General features: G+C 36.7%; 1 protein-coding gene across 1 annotated transcript in view; it reads right to left on the reverse strand.

Moving 5' to 3' along the window:
- Cers3 (ceramide synthase 3) overlaps window positions 1-23522 on the reverse strand; it is a 78693-nt gene that overhangs the window by 24964 nt on the left and 30207 nt on the right. Inside the window, exons 7-9 of the mRNA XM_076848850.2 lie at window positions 20975-21103; window positions 17380-17486; window positions 2447-2600 (exon numbers count right to left, since the gene is read on the reverse strand). Of these exons, the coding sequence (XP_076704965.1) occupies window positions 2447-2600; window positions 17380-17486; window positions 20975-21103 (390 nt within the window). The remainder of the gene's footprint in view (window positions 1-2446; window positions 2601-17379; window positions 17487-20974; window positions 21104-23522) is intronic.

Below are 23522 nucleotides of genomic sequence, written 5' to 3' on the forward strand. Positions count from 1 at the left end.
GAGAATAGGAGGTCCAGGAAGGCTTGATCCAATGGAATTACAGATTCAGCTCAGGGCCCTCCCTCTAACCCAACTACAGGATATGCAAATCATCTAGCTGTTCAAATTCTTAACCTTATCTCAGTTACTGCAACTTTATTAGACACTTGGACATAAGATAACTTTTTCACAGATCATAGTAAAACTATTTAGATTTTTCATGAGCTAGAACCATTCAATGGAAGTTTCTTTTCTTGGCACTCCAACTTGAATGAAAGAGTCCCCTCTCTAGGAGACACACTTGTATCAGTAGTAATTTAGTTTTAAAAAATAAACAACTTTCAGATTTTTAAAAAAATTAATCCAGTGGTATCTCAATTTCCTATATCTCTGTCTAGATCCAAGAGTTAAGATGGCAAAAAAAAAAAAAAAAAAAAATCAGGTTAATTTTTACAATATTCAATGGCAAAAAAAAAAAAAAAAAAAAAATCAGGTTAATTTTTACAATATTCATTTTGCCTGTCAACTCTTTAGTCATCTTTGAGACTCGTATAATAAAATGGAAAAATGAATCAATCAGAGGTTTGAGCCAAAAAATTAAACTTATTTGACTGTTTCCAGCCTACATGTAGCATGCAAGTTATCCATGATGTTTGATGCTATTGCTATACATGGATGGTAACATCCAGGATGGGCCAGCTGCAACTTTCAACTTGAAGCATGGCTAACTGACACTTCCTTAGATGTGTGATTTCTAGACAAAGAAGGAGTGGGATCTCATTTCTCCCCTTATTTTAAAAGTGCAACTTAAACTCCATCACTCAGTGGAACTTGCCCTGGTCCCTTGAGTAAATGAATTTCTCTTTTATCTTTTCTTTCACAGAAAGATTCTGGAACCTCTATTTAGCACAGGATATTCTATACATTATGTTTTGTTGACAGTAGGTGAATATTCCTCCAGTAGATACGGACTGCTTCCCTAAAGCCAGTGATTGTGCCTTATTCATTTCTGTAGTCCTTTTCTCACACTGTTCTGGAATTGAAACCCACACCTAATTCAAAACAAAAGAAAACGAAACAAAATCTTCTATTGTCTAAAAGGTATTATCAATTTGTTGTTACAGTCATGTGCTACATAACCACCTTTAGTCAATAAGGAACCACATGTATGATGGTGGTCCCATGAGAAAATTTCCATTACCTAGTGACATTATAACCATCGTGACATTATAGCACAATAGTGGCTCACATGTCTGTGGTGATGCTGGTGTAAACAAAACTATTGCACCGCCAGTCACATAAAAGTATAGTACAGACAATTATGGACAGACAATTATATACTAGAGAATGATAATAAATTATGGACAGACAATTTTATACTAGAGAATGATAATAAATGACTAGGCAATTATTTTTTATATTTACTATTCATTTTGTAATTACTTTATAGGGTATTCTTGATACTTACTAAAACAAGTGTATTATAAAACATTGTGCTCAGTTCTGCTGGTAACAGCTTCATCTATCTTGTATTTACCAAACCACTTGGTCACATCATATTCTCATGCTTAATTTATCTTCACATTGTTTCACTCATCACAACCTACACCACAGCTACAACACACACACACACACACACACACACACACACATTATATCCTACGTGTGCAATAGGCTATACCAACTAAATGTGTGTGAGTATAATTCATACTTTATATTTACGTGACAACCAAATAACCTAACAACACATCTTTTAGAACATGTCCTGTTGCTAAGTGATGCATAGCTGCATTTAGAAAAGATGTCTTTACAACATAGGACAACTAAATGATGAAAAATATTTCAGAAAGTAGAAGCAAGTTCAGGGAGAGACCATTACATGCAAATTGGATGCTCAGCACAGGGAAGCAATCTGAAATATTACTCAGCCATCATAAAACTGGTCACTCACTACAGCAAATTTTGATTTATTAGGCGATTCTTTAAAAAGTAGTAATCAATTTTTTAATTAAAAATACTCAAAATAACATTCCCAAATAAAATCAATTTTTATTCATCTATTTATTTATTTATTTACTTATTGAGGGTGAAGGTTGCCAGAGTTTGAACCCAAGGCCTTGCACATGCTAAGCAAGCATTCTACCACTGAGCTATGCCCCAGCCTCTAAAAGCAGTTTCTTAAAAGTACCTCAGAGTCCTACTCACAAAAAATCTAATTATATCATAGAGAACATTTTTACCAATAATAACCAAAGAGTAGCTTAGTTGTAGAGTCTTTGGGTAGTATGGATGAGGCCCTGGGTTCAATGCCCATCACTATAAAACACAACAACATTAATTATAATCAAATAAAAAAGAATTCTGATTAACCTATAAATTACCTTGTGCATTCCATCATCTGGGCCCCACCTCTAATCTGGCAATGAAGTCAACTTGTTGGAAACAATAATATTTGAACAGCCCTTACCTTCAAGAATATACATCTTTTGAGCATCTTCAGGATGAAATAACCCCAGTAAAGGTGAAGGACCTGTAGGATCATGAGTTGTAGGTTGAGGAAGATATATGAAAAGAAAGGTTCAAGGTAATGCAGAGGCAGAATCAGGGTGCAATATAGAATCCTGAAAAACAAACAGATGGGAGAAATGAATTACATCCAATACACTTGTGAATTTTTCAACAAAACCCAAATATTTTCTCTCCTTAAACACACATTTACTTCATTTCTAATGATGTCCATAAAATTCTCAAGAGGAAAAAAATGAGAATATTATCATTTATGATATCATTATGATATCATTTATGATATCATTTATGATATCATTGATTATCACAATCAATAGTGATTGGCAAGCAACCAAACAGTACAATCTATTTCCTGAGAGAAAAGTTATAGCAAATGATACATTTTTTGCCCACTGCTTTTCACTAGAGTTTCTGTGCCTCAGTTTCTTCTTCCTTTTTTTCAGTTGTAGATGGACACAATATCTATCTATCTGTCTATCTATCTATGCATTTATTTATTTATTTAATGTGGTGCTGAGGATCAAAACCAGTGCCTCACATGTGCAAGACAAGTGCTCAACCACTGAGCTACAGCCCAAGCCCCTCAGTTTCTTCTTTGTAAACAGAAAAGCCTACACTAATCCTACTCACCTTCCAGGGGCAGGGGCAGGGATGTGAGGGACAAATGAGGTAACACATTCACATGAAGTTATTATCACATTATGACAAAGTCTCACTTATTTGGCATCAGGTGAATAAAGCAGTAGAGTACTTGCCTAGCATGTGAAAGGTTGGGGTTCAATCCCCAGCACCACACACACACACACACACACACACACACACACACACAAACATACAGGTGAATGGAGAATTTCATAGAAGTAAAACTTCCAAATAGCTGGGTGCAGCGGCGCATGCCTATAATCCCAGAGGCTTGGGAGACTGAGAAAGGAGGATCTCGAGTTCAAAGCCAGCCTCAGCAATGATGAGATGCTAAGCAACTTAGGGAGACCCTATCTCTAAATAAAATACAAAATAGGGCTGAGGATGTGGCTCAGTGGTTGAGTGCCCCTGAGTTCAATCCCCAGTATCCCCTCCAAAAAAACCAAACTTCCAAATAAAAGAGGCATTAACAAGGCAAAAATTCTATGATTACTTCCATTTGCACATTCTAAGTGAATTGCATACTTAATCAATATCATAAACAGATCCCTGGACACAATTCGAACTGTCCTTGATAACCCAAGATGCACAGTGTCTTCAGATATTATTGCAATATGAAGGGTCAATTGTCCCTTTCCCAACTTTCAAACACTAATATGGTCTTGGAGTTCTTGGATATGTGCATTACAATCTTACTAGTTAGTCATAAAAATAATGTGCTCACTTAAATTGGTAAAATAAAAAAATAAAGAAAAATGCCCATAATAGGGGCTGGGTTATGACTCAGCGGTAGAGCACTTGCTTGCCTCACACATGCAAGGCCCTGGGTTTGAATCTCAGCACCACATAAAAATAAATAAATAAAATAAATTTATGAAAAAAATTCCCACAATACCATCTTCATAAGCAAATAACACTGTAATTTTAGTGTACTGTCTTCCAATTTTTCCTACCTGGATTTATTTTCATTTATTTTTTAAATTATCATACAGTTAAATTTCCTGAGTTTTGGTGTACAATCCAATAAGTTATAATACATGTAGATGTTTGGTAACTAGATCACAGTGAGGATGACAGCACATCATATCAAAGAACTCCCCAACGCCATCCCTTCACACCATCCCCACCCTTAACATTTGTGACCACATATCTGCTCTCCAACCTTTGCTTTTGTCTTTTCGTGGAATCACACAATATGAGTTTTGAAGACTGCTTCCTTTCCTAAGCATGGTACCCTTGAGTTCAGCCTAGTTGCTGTGGATTTTAATAGCACCTAGTAACCCACTGTATGGATACATGCAGTTTATCTGTTCACCTTTTGAGGAACAATAGGGATGTTTCTAGTTTTTAACAATTATGAATAGAACTGCTCTAAATACTCACACTTGTGTGTTTGTGTTAACGTAAGTTATCATTTCTTAAGAGTAGGTATATAGGGTGAAACTGTTCTGTAGCATGTGGTAAGTGTATATTTAACTTTGTAAAAGACTAAAAGCTGTTTTCCTGGATGGCTGCTTTGCATTCCTACCAGCAATTCATGACAATGTCAGTTGTTCTGTATCTTCATAGGTACCTGATTTTGTCCTATAGAGATTTTTTGCCTTTGCAAAAATATAGCACTTGTGAGATTTTTATTTTCAATTCCATTTAGTTTTATATTTAAGATATTTGACACTGCTTAAACAACCTGGGGGATATGGTCTTTCCCAAATGGAAGATGATTTCCTTAGAAATGTATGTTCCTAAAAGTGACATTGCTGTTTCAAGATGTTCATTAAAGTTGCAAAAATCCAGGGTATATTAAAAAGTATTTAAACATTGCCAAATTATTTGCCAAAATATAACAATCCCAAAGGTCACCAAAAGTTTATGAATAGTTTCATTGAATTCTCCCAACCAGTGTTGGTGAGTATGAGTGACTTTAAAATTTGCCCATTAAAAATCAAAACAATTTCATATCGTATTGTTTGCAATGTTTTTACAGATCCCCTGTGCCTGTTTAGTAGCTCTGTTTTCTAATTTTTGAGTTATCAGTTCAAGTACTTTTGTCAAAAAACAATGATATAAACTCTATATAAATAAAGATACTAGCCATTTATCTATTTTATTTATGTGGAAATTCCTCAAAGTTACATTTCAATTAAAAATATAGCCTTCTTGATTTTTAGAAACTTAGAAAGTGCCAAAAAATATAAAGAAGCTATGAAAACAATTATCAAAAGTTTCACAACTTAAACAAATACCCTAGAATATTTTGGTGACTATAACTCAAACTATCTCTTCTAAAAATATATGCTTTAAGCTGCCTTTCTTTCTTCCTTCCTTTCTTTCTTTTATTCCTTGATACCACTTGATTTTATATAATAGGGATCACACTATTCATGTGATTTTGTGCCTTAATTTTTTTCACTCAATAATATGTTGCAGAAAGCTTTCCATGCCAATGAATATAGCTATAGATCAGAAGAAAGTAAACCTGTTTATAAACGGAAAGATATTAAATGTTTCAGGCCTCTGGGCCATTCACAACTATTTAACTTTGCCCTTGTATTATGAAAGCAACCATGACAGCTATTACATAAATAAATTCATGTAGAAACAGCACATGAATCAATTGATACAGCTGCATTCTGATAAAACTTTATTAAAAATAGAAGCAGTGGACTGAATTTGGCCTGAGAGGCATAGTTTGCCAATCTCTAGTGTATATTATGCTATGAAATAGCTGCCTAGAAATCCATTTCATGGATATATAATAAACTAATCCCTAACTGAAGAAATTTAAGTTCTTCTTCAGTTTTCATTATATTTTAAAGACTATAATTACATATAAAAACACTTTGATAAAATTGTTTGATTCTACCCTGAAATAGCTAAGATCCTAAACTTGAATCAAAGACTCTACTCATTTTATATTTGGGAATATTTGGCTAAACTTCTTTCCTGCAAAACTGTACAATTTGTATTCTTGCACCCAGTGTATGATAGACAGTAGTTAACCAACCAACATTGATTAATCAACATTGTATTTTGTCAGTCTCCATGTAAAAGAACATTGTACTAATATATTTTTGCTTCATATGAAGTGACCATATATTACATACATTTACATATTATTGATTTTTATAGTTGTAGATGGACAGCATGCCTCCATTTTATTTGTTTATTTTTATGTGGTGCTGAGGATCAAACTCCACATGTATAAGGCAAGCACTCTACCACTGAGCCACAGCCACAGCCCTAGTATTGATTGTTTTTTAAAAATATGTTCTTAGTTGTAGAGGGACAAAATACCTTTATTTATTTTTATGTGGTGCTGAGGGTCAAACCCAGTGCCTCACATGTGCTAGGCAATTGCTCAGCCACGGAGCTATAAGGAGCTATAACCCCAGCCCTTATTGATTAATATTATTTTTCATATGTGAACTGTTTATCCATGGTATCTATTCATTGTTCTATTGCAGTGTTTACTTTTTGTGTTGACTCACAACTATTCTTTTTATGTTAAAGATAACAATACTATTTTAAATTTATGTTAAATATTATTACAATGTAATATGTTTTTCGACTCTTTATATTTTTGACAGATTAGATCAAACTAATCTATCTTTTCCTTTATATGTAGCCTACATATTATGCTTTAAAAGATCTTTTTCATTCTCATATAGAATTTTTTAAAAATCCAGCTCTACTACTTACAGGCTATGTGAATTTGTGCCACTTCTTTATATATTTTCTCAATTGTTAAGTGGAAGCAAAAAGTACCTCCTTTATTCATTCACTAAATATTTATTGGGCACCTAGCAAAGTGCTACCTGGCATTTGGAAGGAACTAGAAATATAGTGATAAATAAAAGGAAACCAAATCCCTGGACTAGTGGAGCTCATATTTTTAGAGTTTTTACTGGGAATTAAAGGCACTAATATCTGTAAGACCCTTGCTGTTCTGGTTTGCTGTGTCCTTGGGCAATTTTCTGTACTTTAAGCCCAGAATGAACTTCCCCTTTTCAATTAATTCTTTTCATCCATTAAAGCATGGTCCCCTCCCAAAGTCTCCACATTATTCTAGTCACCTCTGAATTTATAACTTTGCTGTAGGACCCCCACTACCAACATCTTTGTAGGCCCTGCAGCAACAGTTGCTCATATGAATTGGCTCCTCATTGGCAGGTAGGTTGCCAAAGTCAGGGCCACAACCATAGTCATCCCTGGGCCTCCCCTATCTGACCCAGTGCCTTATCCCTTAGTAGATCCCCTACTGGGAGTTTGTCAGTGTTGAAATTGACAACAGAACCTAGTTGAAAATACCTCCTTTACACAGTCTATTAGAGAATGAACAGTTAGCAAACTTACAATTGTTCATTGTGGTCCATGCAAAGAGAAAAGGACAAGGCATATGCAGAGTTCTGACTGAACTTTCTTTCCCTGCTCCCTCTAGCTGAAGGGAAGACAGGGCAGAGGGTTCCAGTTGAAGGAAATGCTCAGATGCCCTTTGGCAGAAGGTATCATGGAAAATTCAAAGAGCTGAGGAGCCTTGATGGCAGTATCTTCCATTTTGAGAGCTGTATCATTAGTAAACCTCTGAAGGGAGTTTAAGGGAGAGAAGCGGCAGGGAAGGGTGATCTAAAAGGAGGCAGCTGAGGAAAGTGGAGCCATCCAAGCAACAGTTTTAGAAAGGGGACACCTGAACCAGAATCATCAGAGCCAGTTCAAGGTCTGATGTCATTTGTCATTTACCTCAAACCTGCAGGTGTCACTGACCCTATTTCCTTAGTCACCTAGTGGAACTAACCCCACCCCTCTGACTGAGAGGCCCAAGGAGAGACACAAACTGTAGAGCTTTCAAAATGGAAGAGACTGTCATTCTAGTGCAAATGCCAATGAGAGAGCTGAGCCTCTGGGCAGAGGGAGTAGGCCAAGGATGTGGGCCCTGGAGCCTGTGAGGTGAGGATCAGGGCTCCTGGGATCTTCAGCAAGTCTCATCACCTTCCTGGGCTTCAGTCATCTATACAATGAGAATATCACCACCCGCCTCATCAGGATGCTGTGAGGATTCAGTGAGGGGACACATGGAAAGAGCTTAGCACGAGCACACAAGAACTGGTCATTATAACCGTTTCTCTTACCAGCACTATGATTGTTACTACTTTCCTATCCCTCCCTACTCCGGGGGACCCACACTAATGACACAGTTAGAGCAACTCCCATGACACAGTGCTGTGGACCTGGCTGGACTTTCTACTTGTGTGGAGGAGGAAGCCGCTTAGGAGAAGGAGACCAGGCTCTAGAGGAGAGAGCTTGAGCTGCCTGAGCATTCTCTATGGGAGGACAGAGAGGAAGACCTGCCTAAGACATGAGAGAAGAGCTCAGAGTGGGGAGCCATTGTGACACTGGTGATGGCGGATTATGGTACCACAGTTAAAATTTTTAGGACCTAATGAAAGGATGATCAAATGAAAGGATGATCTGCTTTTCTTCTCCTTCTCTGATTAAAAAAAGTAGGTGGAAGAAAAAAAATAAACACATCTCCCCTTACCAACTTTCCCCTAATACTTGGACATACACATATACAGGCACATGCATGCACATACAATATTTGTATGCTTTAATCAGTCACTATCTCATAGTGATCGAATGGAATTTTTCTTTTCATAAAGAATGCCAAAAGACTGCCAGAGTCCTGAATTCCTAGAACCACTCAGCTCCTGGCCCCTGGACTTGAATCTTTTCAAATTGATAAACTACTGCAACAACAACAACTACTGCTACTACTAGTACTGTCCTCTTGGATTGCAAAACTCAGCTTTTACTGGTTTTGGTTTTGTTTCTGATCGTAATCCTTTAAATCACTGGAATTCACATAGTTTGAACTAATCACAGTGTTGGCATAAATAGTAGCTGGTTTTTCTGGGCTAGGTAAGACAACCACCCCAAATTTATATTTTTTATAATGTAAATTAAATGTTAAAGACCTTTTGTTCTTGCTAATTGTAGGTGTGAGCATTAAGTTCCATTAGGACAGCAACTGTCTCCTTTGGAGGTGTCTTAGATTTCAAAGTGACAGAGTAGTTGAAGACAAATGATGTTTCTTAATCATCCAGTTTAGTAATTTAATTGGAAAGATATCTTTTCTATGTTTCAAAATGTCCTGTTTCTAGGATTGTTTCTCCTCTAACTAACTGTGTGATCCTAGGAATACCATAATTCCTCATCTGTGAAGTAAATATGGGGTCTAAATGCTTTGGCAATGTCAACGACATGAAAGACAAAGAAAGAATAGGAAAATGTTCCAAATGAATGTCAACTAAATACAATATGTACTCAAAGGCCAGGATCCAAGTGGTGGGGGAAAAGCAATAAAAGATATTATTGGATTGATTGACAAAACTGGGACATTGAAGGTGGATTGCCACATTTCCTGCAGTTAATAACCACATTGTGATTATGTAAGAGAATGTCCTGTTCTTAGGAAATACACACTAAAGTATTCAGGGCACAATAATTATTTAGATGATGTCAGTAACTTTCAAATTGTTCATAAATAAGTGTATATATATATGTATATACATACATACTTATACACACACACACACACACACACACACACACACACACACATACACACACAGGTATGTGTGGGGGGAGTGGTAGAGAGAGAAAGAATGAGTAAGTAAATGTGGCAAAATGCCAACTAGTAAAGGGTATATAGAGGAATTCTGTTATATTCGCAAAATTTTCCTATATGCTTGAAATTATTTCTAAATAAATTAATAAAGGGGTTCAACTGAATTATGAATAAGGTCCCTTAGTCTAAGATTTTGTGGTCTGAAGAATGGTTGTTGTCTTTTATAAATTTATAAACAGCATAAGTATCTACCAAGCACAGGGTTCGGGGTTCCTCTGTGGGCTCTCTATCAAATGAGAGAAAGAACATATGCCACAAAATTCACTGTCTTCTTCATCAGACGTGTAACTGGAAAGTCTGGTTCTGAGGTTCACATCTGTGATGGTGGTTTAAGGAGTGGCTCTAGCACTGACAGAGCCTTTCTTGCACTGCACAAGCTCCTCCTTTACTCTGTTGACAGTGCCAAGGGCTCCAAGCCAATCATGGTGCCATTAGAGCCAGTGCTCAGCCCTCTACTTACCATGGTGGCCCCAGGCCTTCTGAGGAGAGAAAGGGTCCATGATGATAAGGAACATTATCTAAGAACACTGCTGGATGCTTTCAGCTTTACTTTTTTAAAAAAAGTTTTAAAACTCTTCTTTCTTTACAAGCCATTCCAAGTGTTTCTATGGTCCCATCATCCATAAAATTCCCTTTCACATATGGGCTTTCCAGGGTACTGCTTTTCTTTACTACTCATCAAAGGCTGAGATCTGAAATCCAGTGACCAGTGGTGGAGAAATAAGATGACCACAAGTATATATTCTCTTGGAGATAAGCAAGCCACGTATTTGAATATTATTTATAGTTTCGAATATTTTGATGTTTTCTTTTTGAAACATCTGAGAATCACAGGTCACTAATAAGAGTCTTTATATAAATAAGGGGTGGATACAAAGATCTCTTCTACTGCCAGTAGGCATTCTCAGAGGTTAGGAAGTTTATCTCCCACTCCTCCTACTCTTTACAACATCTAGCTCTCAGTGAGTTCAAGCCACAAAGCAATAAGCCACACTGGCACCTGAGGGCTGTGCTGTGATAAACGAATATTCAACTCTCAGAATGCAAATCAGCAAAATAGTACATCTTCCCTTCAGATCAATTAGTCTGGAGAAAATAATATTAGCTCTTGTAATTGATAGAGCAAACTGTCAGGAGGCATTGGAATGGTTTAGCAAAGAAAGGTCTTTCTACCCCACTGATTATCTGGTAGTATTTGTATAATGTTCAAGTGGATAAATACATTCAATAATTCAAAAATATACACATTATTTGAAAATAAAAGTTGGAAATACAATATAAAAATGTAAGCCTACAATTTAGATGGTTTCAAATAAAAATGCAAACAAATGGGATTATAGGCAATCAAAGAAATTTGACCAATGCCAATTTGGATTTCTGCCTAACATGAATAAAACAATGCTTAGAAAAGCAATGCAATTGGGCTGGGGATGTGGCTCAAGTGGTAGCGCGCTCGCCTGGCATGCATGCAGCCCGGGTTCGATCCTCAGCACCACATACAAACAAAGATGTTGTGTCTGTCAATAACTAAAATAAATAAATATTAAAAAATTCTCTCTCTCTCTCTCTCTCTCTCTTTAAAAAAAAAAAGCAATGCAATCAACTCTTGCTGCCACTGATTGATAATCAGCTAAATAGGCTCCTCAGACATAGCAAGAGAAATGGACACAGGTGTTGCAGTTGCAGAAGTACAAAAGGGAGAACCCTTGGGGAAAAGCAAACATGCTTGAAGCTTGGGAAAGTGAAAGAAAAAAATGAGTGTGATGTATAAGCCCCAGTTCTTTTTCTAAAGGCTTTCAGACAAATCTCAAGACAAGTAGAACCTAACTGGGCTTTCTCCCACCCTACACTGTATCTCATCACAAAATGTGCAACAAGAGCAACTGGGAAGAACAGAGCAACTAGATTGCAAACAGCCCCCTTAGCACCTAAAAACTGTCTGGATCTAAGTCCATTAGCTGAGCTGCCTTCTGATGCATCTGTTATCCACACATGGCCCATGGTGGATTCCCAGTAAATCTAGACTGAATAAATATCCTTGAGAAATCCATCTATGGAGTTACAAGTTTTGGACAGGTGGGTGGAACCAGGCTGACAACAAGAAATTCAATTTTCCTCTTGGGCACCATCAAGATGATTATGTAACAAGTCCAAGTTGCTGGGAGGCTCAGCTAGGGTAGTATAATGTCGTCGGAGAGAAGCTCCCTTTCTGCCAATGGCTTGGTGGGATTTTGCTCAACTTTTCAAGCAATGAAAATCAGTCAATGTCAGTAAAGAAATATTTTTACCAGCAAAAAATCTTATAGTTAAGTCTATTATATTGTTTAATAATAATTCAACTGAAGATGGCAAACAGTGGTTCTTGCTGCCCTCTGTAGTGGACTGGTGAATTCAGTTCTCAGATCAAGAAAATGTCAAATGCATGTAACTAATTCTTCTTGAAAATTCAGAAATGCTGGCAGGAGAATAAGTTCCTAAGTCTAGGATTTTTAAGGTTGAAGTGTGTGGGAAAGTAGTGCACTATCTCCATAGTCAAACCCTCCACTGTATTTGACTGTTATGGAAGCAAACAGGCTTGTTTATTTGAGACATAGGAAAAATCTGAGATGAATGTTCTCCATTGCTAAATGAAAAGCCAACCCAGAAGCAATAACATAAAATTTCTCACAGAGTTCTCTGAACTGAGAGCTTCTATGATGTGTTTTTTAAAAACAGGTCTGCCAATTCTTGGAAACAATTTACATCAAGAAACAGAGTTTCCTTCCTTTGATTACGAGCTGGCCTTAGGGATCTGGTTCCAACCAAGACCAAGGAGTAGGAAGAGACATGATAAGACTTCTGAGGCAGAGTTCTAGAAGGATAGTGTCTGCCTACCTCTCTCATAATGCTCATGCATGAATGCAGCTGCTGTGCTATAAAGAGGCCAAGCCCACATGGAAGGGGTCATCTGAGGAGCTCCAGTCTACAGCTCCAGCTCAGATCTCAGTCAGCAAAGAGTCTACCAGCTGATGCTACTTCAAATATGTGTCTGAGGAAGGCTTCAAGAAAATTCCAACACTAGCCACTACCCAACCACCCAGCCACCATCTGATTGTAACCATATGAGACACCTAGTTGAAAACCATCTAGCTAAGGCTAATCAACTTTAAGAACCATTAGAGATGGTTGTAATGTTGAAACATTACCATTGTGATGTTGTTGTTTTAAGAGAGAGGTCTGTAACTATTGACTGTGGATAAATTCTGGCCTGCAACACGTTTTTATACAGCTTGTGGGCTAAAAATGGCTTGGTACATTTTTAAAGAGTTACAAAACAAAACAAAAAAATATTGAACAAAGATATATATGGCCTTCAGAGCCTAAAATCTTAACTCTCTAGCCCTTTACAGGAGAAAAATTTCTCCACCAGTGTTCAGATGGTTTGTTATGTAGCTACAGACAACTGGAATGTGTGGTGTCTTTGGATATGAGATGCATAGTGGGGAAAGTGCTGGACTTACACTGCCATAAAAATCACACCAAAAAACTATCTCCAACTGAAAGTCAACATTTGTCTCATCAATAAATGCTACCAATGCCTGGGCTGTAGCTCAGAGGTACAATGGTTGCCTGGCATAAGTGAGAACCTGTATTCAATCCCCAGTATTGCAAAAATAACAATGATGATGGTGATAATGATAACAAATAATTGCTATCATACAACACTGTAATTTCACAAACATACTTGTTCAGTCAAAGCAAAAGTGATAGTAATGTGATTTATCAACCAAGGAATGTATGAGGCATATATCTTGAATTTGATTCTAGATTAAACTCCAAATTTTGAAATACTCATTAATAATTCTAGCAATAATAGTAAAGATTCAATAAATGCTGCCTAAGTACCAGACATTTTACTAGAACTATTTTATGTGTATTACTTCTGGTAATCCTTGTGTCAATCCTTATTTCCATTTTAAAAATAAGAAAACAGGGGCTGGGGATGTGCGCTCGCCTGGCATGTGTGCGGCCCGGGTTCGATCCTCAGCACCACATACAAACAAAGATGTTGTGTCCGCCGAAAACTAAAAAATAAATATTAAAATTCTCTCTCTCTTTCTCTCTCTCTCTCTATCTCTTTAAAAAAAAATAAAAAATAAAAAAATAAGAAAACAGGAGTTGAGAGATGACCTAATCTGTCCAAGATCACAGGCCTGAATCCAGGCCTGAGTCACATCCAAGAACTTAACCACTGCACTGGGCTGCTCCTGTCCAGAAAATGTAAAACACCTAGCCAAGGTAGAGAGAATGCAGCAGGCTTGCCTCTGGCCAGACACCCCCTGGGTGTTAATTAAGGGTACTGTCCATTCACCTAGGATGAGGCTTAGAACCAGAGTCTCCATCCATCTTTCTGGGATCCAAGAATCTTCAATAGTACCAATTCTTCTGTTGAGGGGATCTGAAGTATCCAGATTAGCCCTGCACTAAGATGGGCTAAAGGCTGTTCCTCAAGACAGGGAGGCCCTCTTTCACCACTTCTATTCAACATAGTTCTTGAAACACTGTCCAGAGCAATTAGACAGTCAAAAGAAATCAAAGGGATATGTATAGGAAAAGAAGAACTTAAATTAGCACTATTTGCTGATGATATGATTCTGTACCTAGAAGACCTAAAAAACTCCACCAGAAAACTTCTAGAACTAGTAAATTAATTCAGCAAAATAGCAGGATATAAAATCAACACCCATAAATCAAAGACATTTCTGTATATCAGTGACAAAGTCTCTGAGAAGGAAATGAGGAAAACTATCCCATTCACAATAACCTCAAAAAATAAATAAAATAAGATACTTGGGAATCAACTTAACAAAAAAGGTAAAAGATCTATAAAATGAAAACCACAGAACCCTAAAGAGAGAAATCAAAGAAGACCTTAGAAGATGAAAAGGTCTACCTTTCTCTTAGATAGGCAGAATTAATATTGGTGAAATGACCATACTACCAAAAGCACTATACAGATTTAATGCAATTCCAATCAAAATCCCAATGGCATTCCTCATAGAAATAGAAAAAGCAATCATGAAAATCATCTGGAAAAATAAGAGACCCAGAATAGCTAAAGCAACCCTTAGCAGGAAGAGTGAAGCAGGTGGCATCGCTATACTAGACCTTAAACTATACTACAGAGAAATAGTAACAAAAACTGCATGGTATTGGCACCAAAACAGACTGGTAGACAATAGTACAGAATAGAGGACACAGAGACTAACCCACAAAATTACAATTATCTTATTATTAGACAAAGGTGCCCAAAAACATGTACTGGAGAAAAGATAGCATCTTCAAAAATGGCGCTGGGAAAACTGGAAATCCATATGCAACAAAATGAAATTAAACCCATATGTCTCATCATGCAAAAAACTTAACTCAAAATGGATCAAGGACCTAGGAATTAAACCAGAGACTCTGCATCTAATAGAAGAAAAAGTAGGCCCTAATCTTCATCTTGTGGGATTGGATCCCAACTTTCTTAATAAGACTCCTATAGCACAAGAATTAAAACCAAGAATCAACAAATGGGATGAAATCAAACTAAAAACTTTCTTCTCAGCAACAGAAACAATGTGTGAGGTGAACAGAGAGCCTACATCCTGGGAGCAAATTTTTACTCCTTACACATCAGATAGAACAGTAATCTCTAGGATATAAAAGAACTCAAAAAGTTAAGCACCGAAAAAACAAATAAACCAATCAACAAATGGGCCAACGACCTGAACAGACACTTCTCAGAAGAGAATATACAATCAATCAACAAATATATGAAAAAATGTTCATCATCTCTAGTAATAAGAGAAATGCAAATCAAAACTACTCTAAGGTATCATCTCACTTCCATCAGAATGGCAGCTATTATGAAGACAAACAACAATAAGTGTTGGCGAAGATGTGGGGAAAAAGGTACACTCATACACTGCTGGAGGGACTGAAAATTGGTACAGCCAATATGGAAAGCAGTATGGAGATTCCTTGGAAAACTTGGAATGGAACCACCATTTGACCCAACTATCCCTCCCTCTCCTCAGTCTATACCCAAAGGACTTAAAAACAGCATATTACTGGGATACAGCCACATCAATGTTTATAGCAGCATAATTCACAGTAGCTAAACTGTGGAGCCAACCTAGATGCCCTTCAGTGGATGAATGGATAAAAAAATGTGGCATATATACACAATGGAATTTTACTTAGCATTAAAAGAGAATAAAAGAAAATAAATTTGCAGGTAAATGAATGGCATTAAGAAGATAATGCCAAGTGAAGTTAGCCAATCCCCAAAAAAACAAATGCCAAATGTTTTCTCTGATATAAGGAGGCTGACTCATAGTGGGGTAGGAAGGGGGAGCATGGGAGGAATAGATGAACTCTAGATAGGGAAGAGGGGTGGAAGGGAAAAGGAGGGGGTAGGGGATTATCAAGAATGGTGGAATGTGATGGACAGCATTATCCAAAGTACATGTAGGAAGACTCGAATTGGGTGTCAACATACTTTATGTATAAATAGAGATATGAAAAATTGTGGTATATATGTGTAATAAAAATTGTAATGCAAAAAAACCAAAGTACATATATAAAGGCATGAATTGGCATAAACATACTCTATATACAAAGATATGAAAATTGTACTTTAATATGTGTAATAAGAATTGTAATGCATTCCGCTGTCGTGCATTTAAAAAAATAAAATCAATAAAACTAAAAAAAAAAAAAAAAGGCTGTTCCTTTCAAGCCATCCAAACCTTCCCCACATGTTTACTCTGGTTTCTGTCAATCAAGACATGATAAATTATGCTTGCAAAGGAAGGACAGCTATGGGAGATATAATATAGGTCCTTCACTGCCGGTCTATGGCTAAACAAAACCAACAGACTGATCAAAAGCCAATCAGTATCAAAAGGATACCCCAATTATTTCTAAAACCAAATTGTTTCACAGAGAATGAAATGAGCTTTAGTTTCCTTATGTGAGAAGTTGGAATGATATTACCTATCTTTTAAGATTTGTTGTGTAGAATAGAGCCAAGATATGTACAAAACCTAGTGTAGCAGCTGGCACTTAAGGGCTGTAAGTATTATAACATGGAGCATGCCTTTGTTCTGGAGACCCCATGATTGGCCAATGACTTTTCATTGAGAAAAATGGAAAAGCTGTTAATCACAAAGGAATATCTTAGTCATGAAACAAGACACAGAGTACGAATTGCTGTTCACCAAGACATGGAATAAGAACTGCTGTTCACACATTGGGTTACATACTCTCCATCTCCCTTTGTAATAAGCCTCTCTGCACAGGAGTGTGATTTTTTAAATTATTTATAAAAATGTAAACTATTAAAAATTTCATGCTCTTTAAAAAAAATAACTTCATAATATTCTTTTCTTCAACTGAACTTGGAACAAATAACTGGAGATCAAAGTAAGGACAGAAAGGGTAATATTCTGATGTAAGAATGCACCCAGGCCACCTTAGCACACTGACCAAACACAGAGCATGGAACCTTGTCTACTCACCAAAAGGGGAAAATAATGAGACGGCTGACAAAAAATATGGCAGAGAAGATGAAAAACAGGGTGTTACAGGTTTGCTTCCATCCAGCATAAGAGAACATCTTAGCAGACTAAAAACAAAGAAAGAAATTGCATTCAGATAAAGTAATAGTGGCATAGATTTCAAAAATTAATACATGAAATGATATGATGTCTAGGATTTGCTTGAAAACAGTCTAAGAAAGTGAGGGGCTATTCATGGGCCCATGGTTAAACATGATTGGCTATACTGACACCTGTTGAAGTTGGCTGGGTCTGCCATACTACTTGCTTGCCCTGTGTTTGAAATTTTCCCTAATGTAATGACTTAAAAAGATATATTAAAATGACTGCAATATAACTCCTATCTTTCAAAATCACTAGAATTTAGCATAATCATTCTTAGCATATATTTAATTTGGGGATCATCTATGTAATATCTTCTTCTAACTCAGGGAGAGCTGGACTGGAGAAAGGCTGGGATAGGAGAGAAATCCAGATCAGGCTGGGAATGCTGCAATCAAGGTGCCTATGGCAAGGCAGATAACAGAAGAGATGTCAGGAAGCAACTCTTGGGGCCCTCAGCTGGTTAAAATAAAGTTTTAAGCACTTGATTATTTCCTATTTATTTTAGGCTAATCTATACTGCTCATACTATCACATTGAATAAGAATAATTATGGAAAGGGATGTTGAATGCAGTATTGGAAGGTTAATTGATGGGGATAGTTTATTGCGCTATTCAGTGCAGCCCACGGCTGAAGGGGAAAGTTTCTGGTGAGAACTGGGGATGCAGGATGAGGGATGGGAAGCAGTTGCTGGGATGCAGACCATCCTCTGGGAAGCATGGCTTCAACTCAGAACTGATATTGCCTGGGAGGCTCAAGCTCGTTCTTAAACAAGACAGACAACATATGTATGCTCCAGGAAGGGTTTACGTTGTATTTTCCATGCTTTTTCCTACTTACTCAGGGGTTAGGATATGGTCAGCCTGTGAGGTTAGCAGAGGCCCCATAGGGAATAGCTCCAGCTGCTGACATGGAAGGCTAGCACACCTGGTTAGGTGGGAGGCAGATGCAAGGACAAAGACCAGAAGTTTGGAGTGACTGGAATGGAGTGAGTATCTGTCTGAAAGGTCAGAGGCCAGGCTAGCATGGGAATCTAGAGATGTGCATAGGAGTGGGAATTTCTGTAAGCCTACTTGTTAGGGCAATGCAGCACTCTTGAGCAAAAATAAGCACAACACATTCTAGACTGTGGGAAGATCAAATACTAGATGACAGACCCTCGTCTCTGCTAAGTATTAGTCAAGATATACTAAAGTGTTGGGTCCTAGATACAAACTTGGACCTGGGGAAAACTAAAAAGAAACAGGAAGATGTATGGAGAAAGCAAAAGGTTGTTATATATGAATAAAATATATATTCTTATATATGAATAAGAATTGTAGAAGTGGAGTATGTTTTTTCTTGCAAAAAAAAAAAAGAAAAAAGAAAAAAGACAAGAGACAAGAAATGTACCACCAAATGTATTGAAGAATATGAAAGATTAATAGGCTCCATCTTAAGGAAGGTCTAAACATGGGCAAAAGTGGTACCATGTCTGGGTTCAATTAGAACTTGACTGAGAGGACAAGTACTAACATGACTACCCAAGGAAGCCTTGGAGCATACATCCTTGGGAGAATATTAGAAAATGGGCTCCTGCCACCACTTAACGTTTTCTCTACCACTAGTTGTTGATGGAAGGTACCAGCCTTATGCACTGAACCTCAAGTAAAATCATGACTTGTGAATCAAAAATGATTCATGATCATTAACAACATGAAGTTGTTCTTTTTTTTTTACCCATGAAAGGACCTCTAGGTTTGAAATTTCATTTTTCTTATGTTTTTTTTAACTAAAGAACTTCAGAACATTTCAAACAGTAATGAGCTAAACTTCAAAATATGCCCTAAGGGATAGATATGGCTTCTCATGTTACAGCTAGGGTAGAAAGCAAACAATACATGATTTGCCCAAGTCTCTTAGGGAGCTATGCTGTGTCTGTGACAGGAAAGAGGAAGGTCAGGGGAAACCCCAGTGTTTATTCTTAGTTTGAACATATAACTCTCCTTAATTATACAGTTAAAGTGTTGTTGTACTGGAGATACATTAAAGGCAATTGAACAAGAGCAAAACAGTGCATAAGGCTGGTACCGTCTATAGAAGTCACAGACTAGGATAAAAGTCTTTAAGTCCTAATCAATGTGGTCTTCATTTTCAGTCAGGGTTACTGAGACATGATCAGAGAAGGAGGTAATTATAACAGAGATGGCTACAGTCAGACAGTAACTCATGAAAAATCTGTCCCAATCATTCTTTTTCAAAGCCATTTATTCCTTAAGTAAATGGCCAATAATCTTGACCCTCAGAATGGGATTTACATATCTAATTACAATTATGGACAAAGTAGAAACAACATTCAGTACATAGATAATACTTTAACTGTAACCAGGTGCTTTGAAAAGGCTTCAAATGACTTCTGGTTACTTCTCAAATAAGGTTTGGCAAATTACAGTCCAGCCCATGGGCTAAAGCTGGTCAAACCTTAAGAATGGTTTTCATATTTTTAAAGGGGTATAAAAAAACTCACAAAAAAAAAAAAACAAAGAGAATATGTGACAGAGATCACATGCAGCCCACAAAACTAGATTTACTACCTGGCCCTTTACCAAAAAGTTTGCTGAACTCCAATCAAGAAGAATAAGAGTCTATTAAATTTAATTTCTTCCATATCAACCTATATTTAGTTATTAGCCCTCCAAGGAGCAATCCTGAACCAAAATGGGTTAGCATCATTTTCCCTGGGTTCATTATAAATGAGTATATTGAAGTGAATAACTAAGAGGTTCTGGGAAATGTTGCTCTAAATACAGCAGGAGATCTGGCAGTGAGAGGATCCTTCAGCAACAGCCTTAAGGGCAACAGGAACTGACGTATCACAGAAACAGTTCAAGAAAACTGTCCTAATGTTGCTTTGTTCCTAATATTTTATGTGGTATGGGATAAGGAAGACTCTTGTCTTAAGGTTTTCTGCTTCAGAAAATACCCTAACTGCTTTTTCTCTTTTAAAAAATGATGACTTTTAAAAAATATCAGCTTGCCTTCCTTAAAGCAAGGAATTATTTTGGCTGAAGAATGGGGTATTTAAGCATTGGCTTAAATGGATAGATGGTGCCTTACAACTTTGAGAATCCAGAGTACCATAAATCCAAATATTCCTTCTAAAAGGTCAAAGTTTGTTCCTTCTTCAAATATGTCATATTACTCCCTGAGCTAGCATTAGCATGCAACTTTCATAAGTGGAATCCCACAAATTAACCTTTCACTTGCACCATGGAGAAGCCTAGAAAATGAAAACCAAGAGGTTTGATTTCTTTCATATTGAAGGATCTAGGAACCCAGAGACATTCTCAGACTTTAAGTGTTTTCAAGAAAAAAAGAGCCCTACTAAATAGTGCACAGACAATTCTTTCTGTGAGCAGTTACAGAAACCCAGGAGTGGTATTGTTAATATATTTTTTAAAGGCAAATGTTTACCTCCAGCCAAATGTCAGCTACATCGTGCACAATCATCACGAGGGTCCCACTGCGAATATAATTAGCACACCAAGAAAAGCTCATCAAACTAATAGCAGCCAGGTGGTGGATGACATTAGCTAGAAAATCCTATATAACAAGAGGAAAATAGAGGCCATTAAGCAAATACAGTCATTTCCCAATCACTGGAGGACATGATAATGATAATAATAATACTAATAACCTGCATCTGCATGTTTTGAAATTATAAAACACTTTCACTTTAATTTTTAAACACAATCTTTGTGAGGAAGCTAGGCCAAGTATTATCTTCATTGACAAAGTTATTTGAGACAGTTATTTGAGACAGCAATGAATAGTTGTCATCTAACCCCTATCATCTGCAATTCTTTCTACTGCCCCACACTGGACATACGTGTACACATACAGAGTTGCACACACACGTAACAAATACACATACAAAAGCATGTCCTTGTGTACATTCACATTATTGTTTATTCCTTGTTTAATTCAAAAAGGGAAAAATGATATAGTAAAACTATACAACCATTAAAGTAAGTAACTGCATATGAAATAAGTAACAAATGAATTTGGAATAATCATATCAGAAAAATCAAGGTTAAGGAAAGCTATCACCACTGAGCATAAAAACGTAAGAGATTTTCTGCAAAGAAGTACAAATAGCCAATTAGCACACAAAAAGATGTGCAACAGGGCTGGGGATGTGGCTCAAGCGGTAGCGCGCTCGCCTGCCATGCGTGCGGCCCGGGTTCGATCCTCAGCACCACATACAAACAGAGATGTTGTGTCTGCTGAATACTAAAAAATAAATATTAAAACTCTCTCTCTCTCTCTCTCTCTCTCTCTCTCTCTCTCTCTCTCCCTCTCACTCTCACTCTCTCACTCTCTCTAAAAAAAAAAAAAAAAAAGATGTGCAACATCCTTCGTTTTCAGGGAAATGTGAACCAAAACCATACTGAGGTATCACTTCACACTCACTAGGATAGCTGTACACTGCTGCAAGGAATATATAGTAGCACAATGGCTTTCTTAAACAGTCTGGCAGGCAGTTTCTCAAAAAGTTTGATATAAATTTATCTTACCCAGCAATTTCACTTTTAAGTGAAATGAAAGCATAAGTTCATGTAAAATCTTCTTTATGAATATTCACAGGATTACTTATAGAGTCAATTGGAAGAAACAACCCTAATGTCTATCAACTGAAACATGAATAAAATGGGGTATATCCAAAGAGTGGACAATTATGCAGCAATAAAAATTAATGAAATCTGACACATAAACAACAGAATATGGACAAACCTTGAAATATTATGCTTTGTAAAAGGCTTCAGACACAAAAATCACCAAATACCGTATGATTCTGTTTATGTGAAATATCCATGAAAGGAAAATCCACAGAGATAGATTAGCAGTTGACAGTGGCTGAGAGACACAGGGAATGATGCTAAAGGGTACAAGGTTTCTTTCAGAGGTGGTAAAAAAGTTGATTTCACAACTGGGAACATATTAAAAATCAATAAATTACATGTTTAAAATGATTGAAGTATTTGGTGACTATTTCAATAAAGATGCTTAAAAAAACAAAGATTTCAGTTTCCCTGAAGCCAAACTAAAAGACTTAGTATGACACTAATAACAGATTTATAGAGCAATTGCTGAAAACCAGGAATTGTTTTATGTAATCCTCACAACAACCAGAGGAGATAGAAACTATTTTTAGTTCCACTTTATAGATGAAGAGACCAAGTTTAGGGATTTTTAAAAAATATTTTTAGTTGTAGATGGACACAATACCTTTATTTTATTTATTTATTTTTATATGGTGCTGAAGATTGAACCCAGTGCCTCACAAGTGCTAGGCAAGTGCTCTACCACTGAGATACAAGCCTAGACCCAAGTGTAGGGATTTTAACCAATATGTTAGTGAGTTCGTAAAGTCAGGGATTCAAACCCAGGCAACTGACTGCAGAGGTGTGCTTCAGCCATCCCCTAGTAGTTCTTTTGTCTCTAAAGGTATGAGTTTACACAACATAAAACATATACTTAATTTTAATTATAATCAAATCAAAGGTAGAAGAAATAAAGAATTATAATAGGATCAACCTATGTATCTAGGAAAATCTTCTTTAAAAAACTATTTTATTCTATCCTTAAGAAAAAGAATCAATTAAGTTGTATGTATTATTAGCCTAAAATTAGCAACAGTTAATCTATAGCTACTATTGAGTTATATGGAAATAATTTCTATCAGATTTTTTCACAGTTCTTACATATAGAGAATCTGTTTTCATTGAAGATGTCTAGTTGACTGCAGTATGCCCCCTAGTGATGGGTAACATCCATCACTCACCATAAGCATTTAATCAAGCCAACTTCATTTTACCTAATATTGAATTAAACTTAATTTTATTTATCAAATTTTGTTACAAACCAGACTTTTGCATAGGCCAAGAGTTTTATCATTTGATCTGTGTTGCTTACATACGAGGAATTCTTGTGACTGCATTCAGGGTCTAAATTGGTTTGC

This window comes from Callospermophilus lateralis, chromosome 3, assembly GCF_048772815.1.
Source record: "Callospermophilus lateralis isolate mCalLat2 chromosome 3, mCalLat2.hap1, whole genome shotgun sequence".
Lineage (NCBI taxonomy): Eukaryota > Metazoa > Chordata > Mammalia > Rodentia > Sciuridae > Callospermophilus > Callospermophilus lateralis.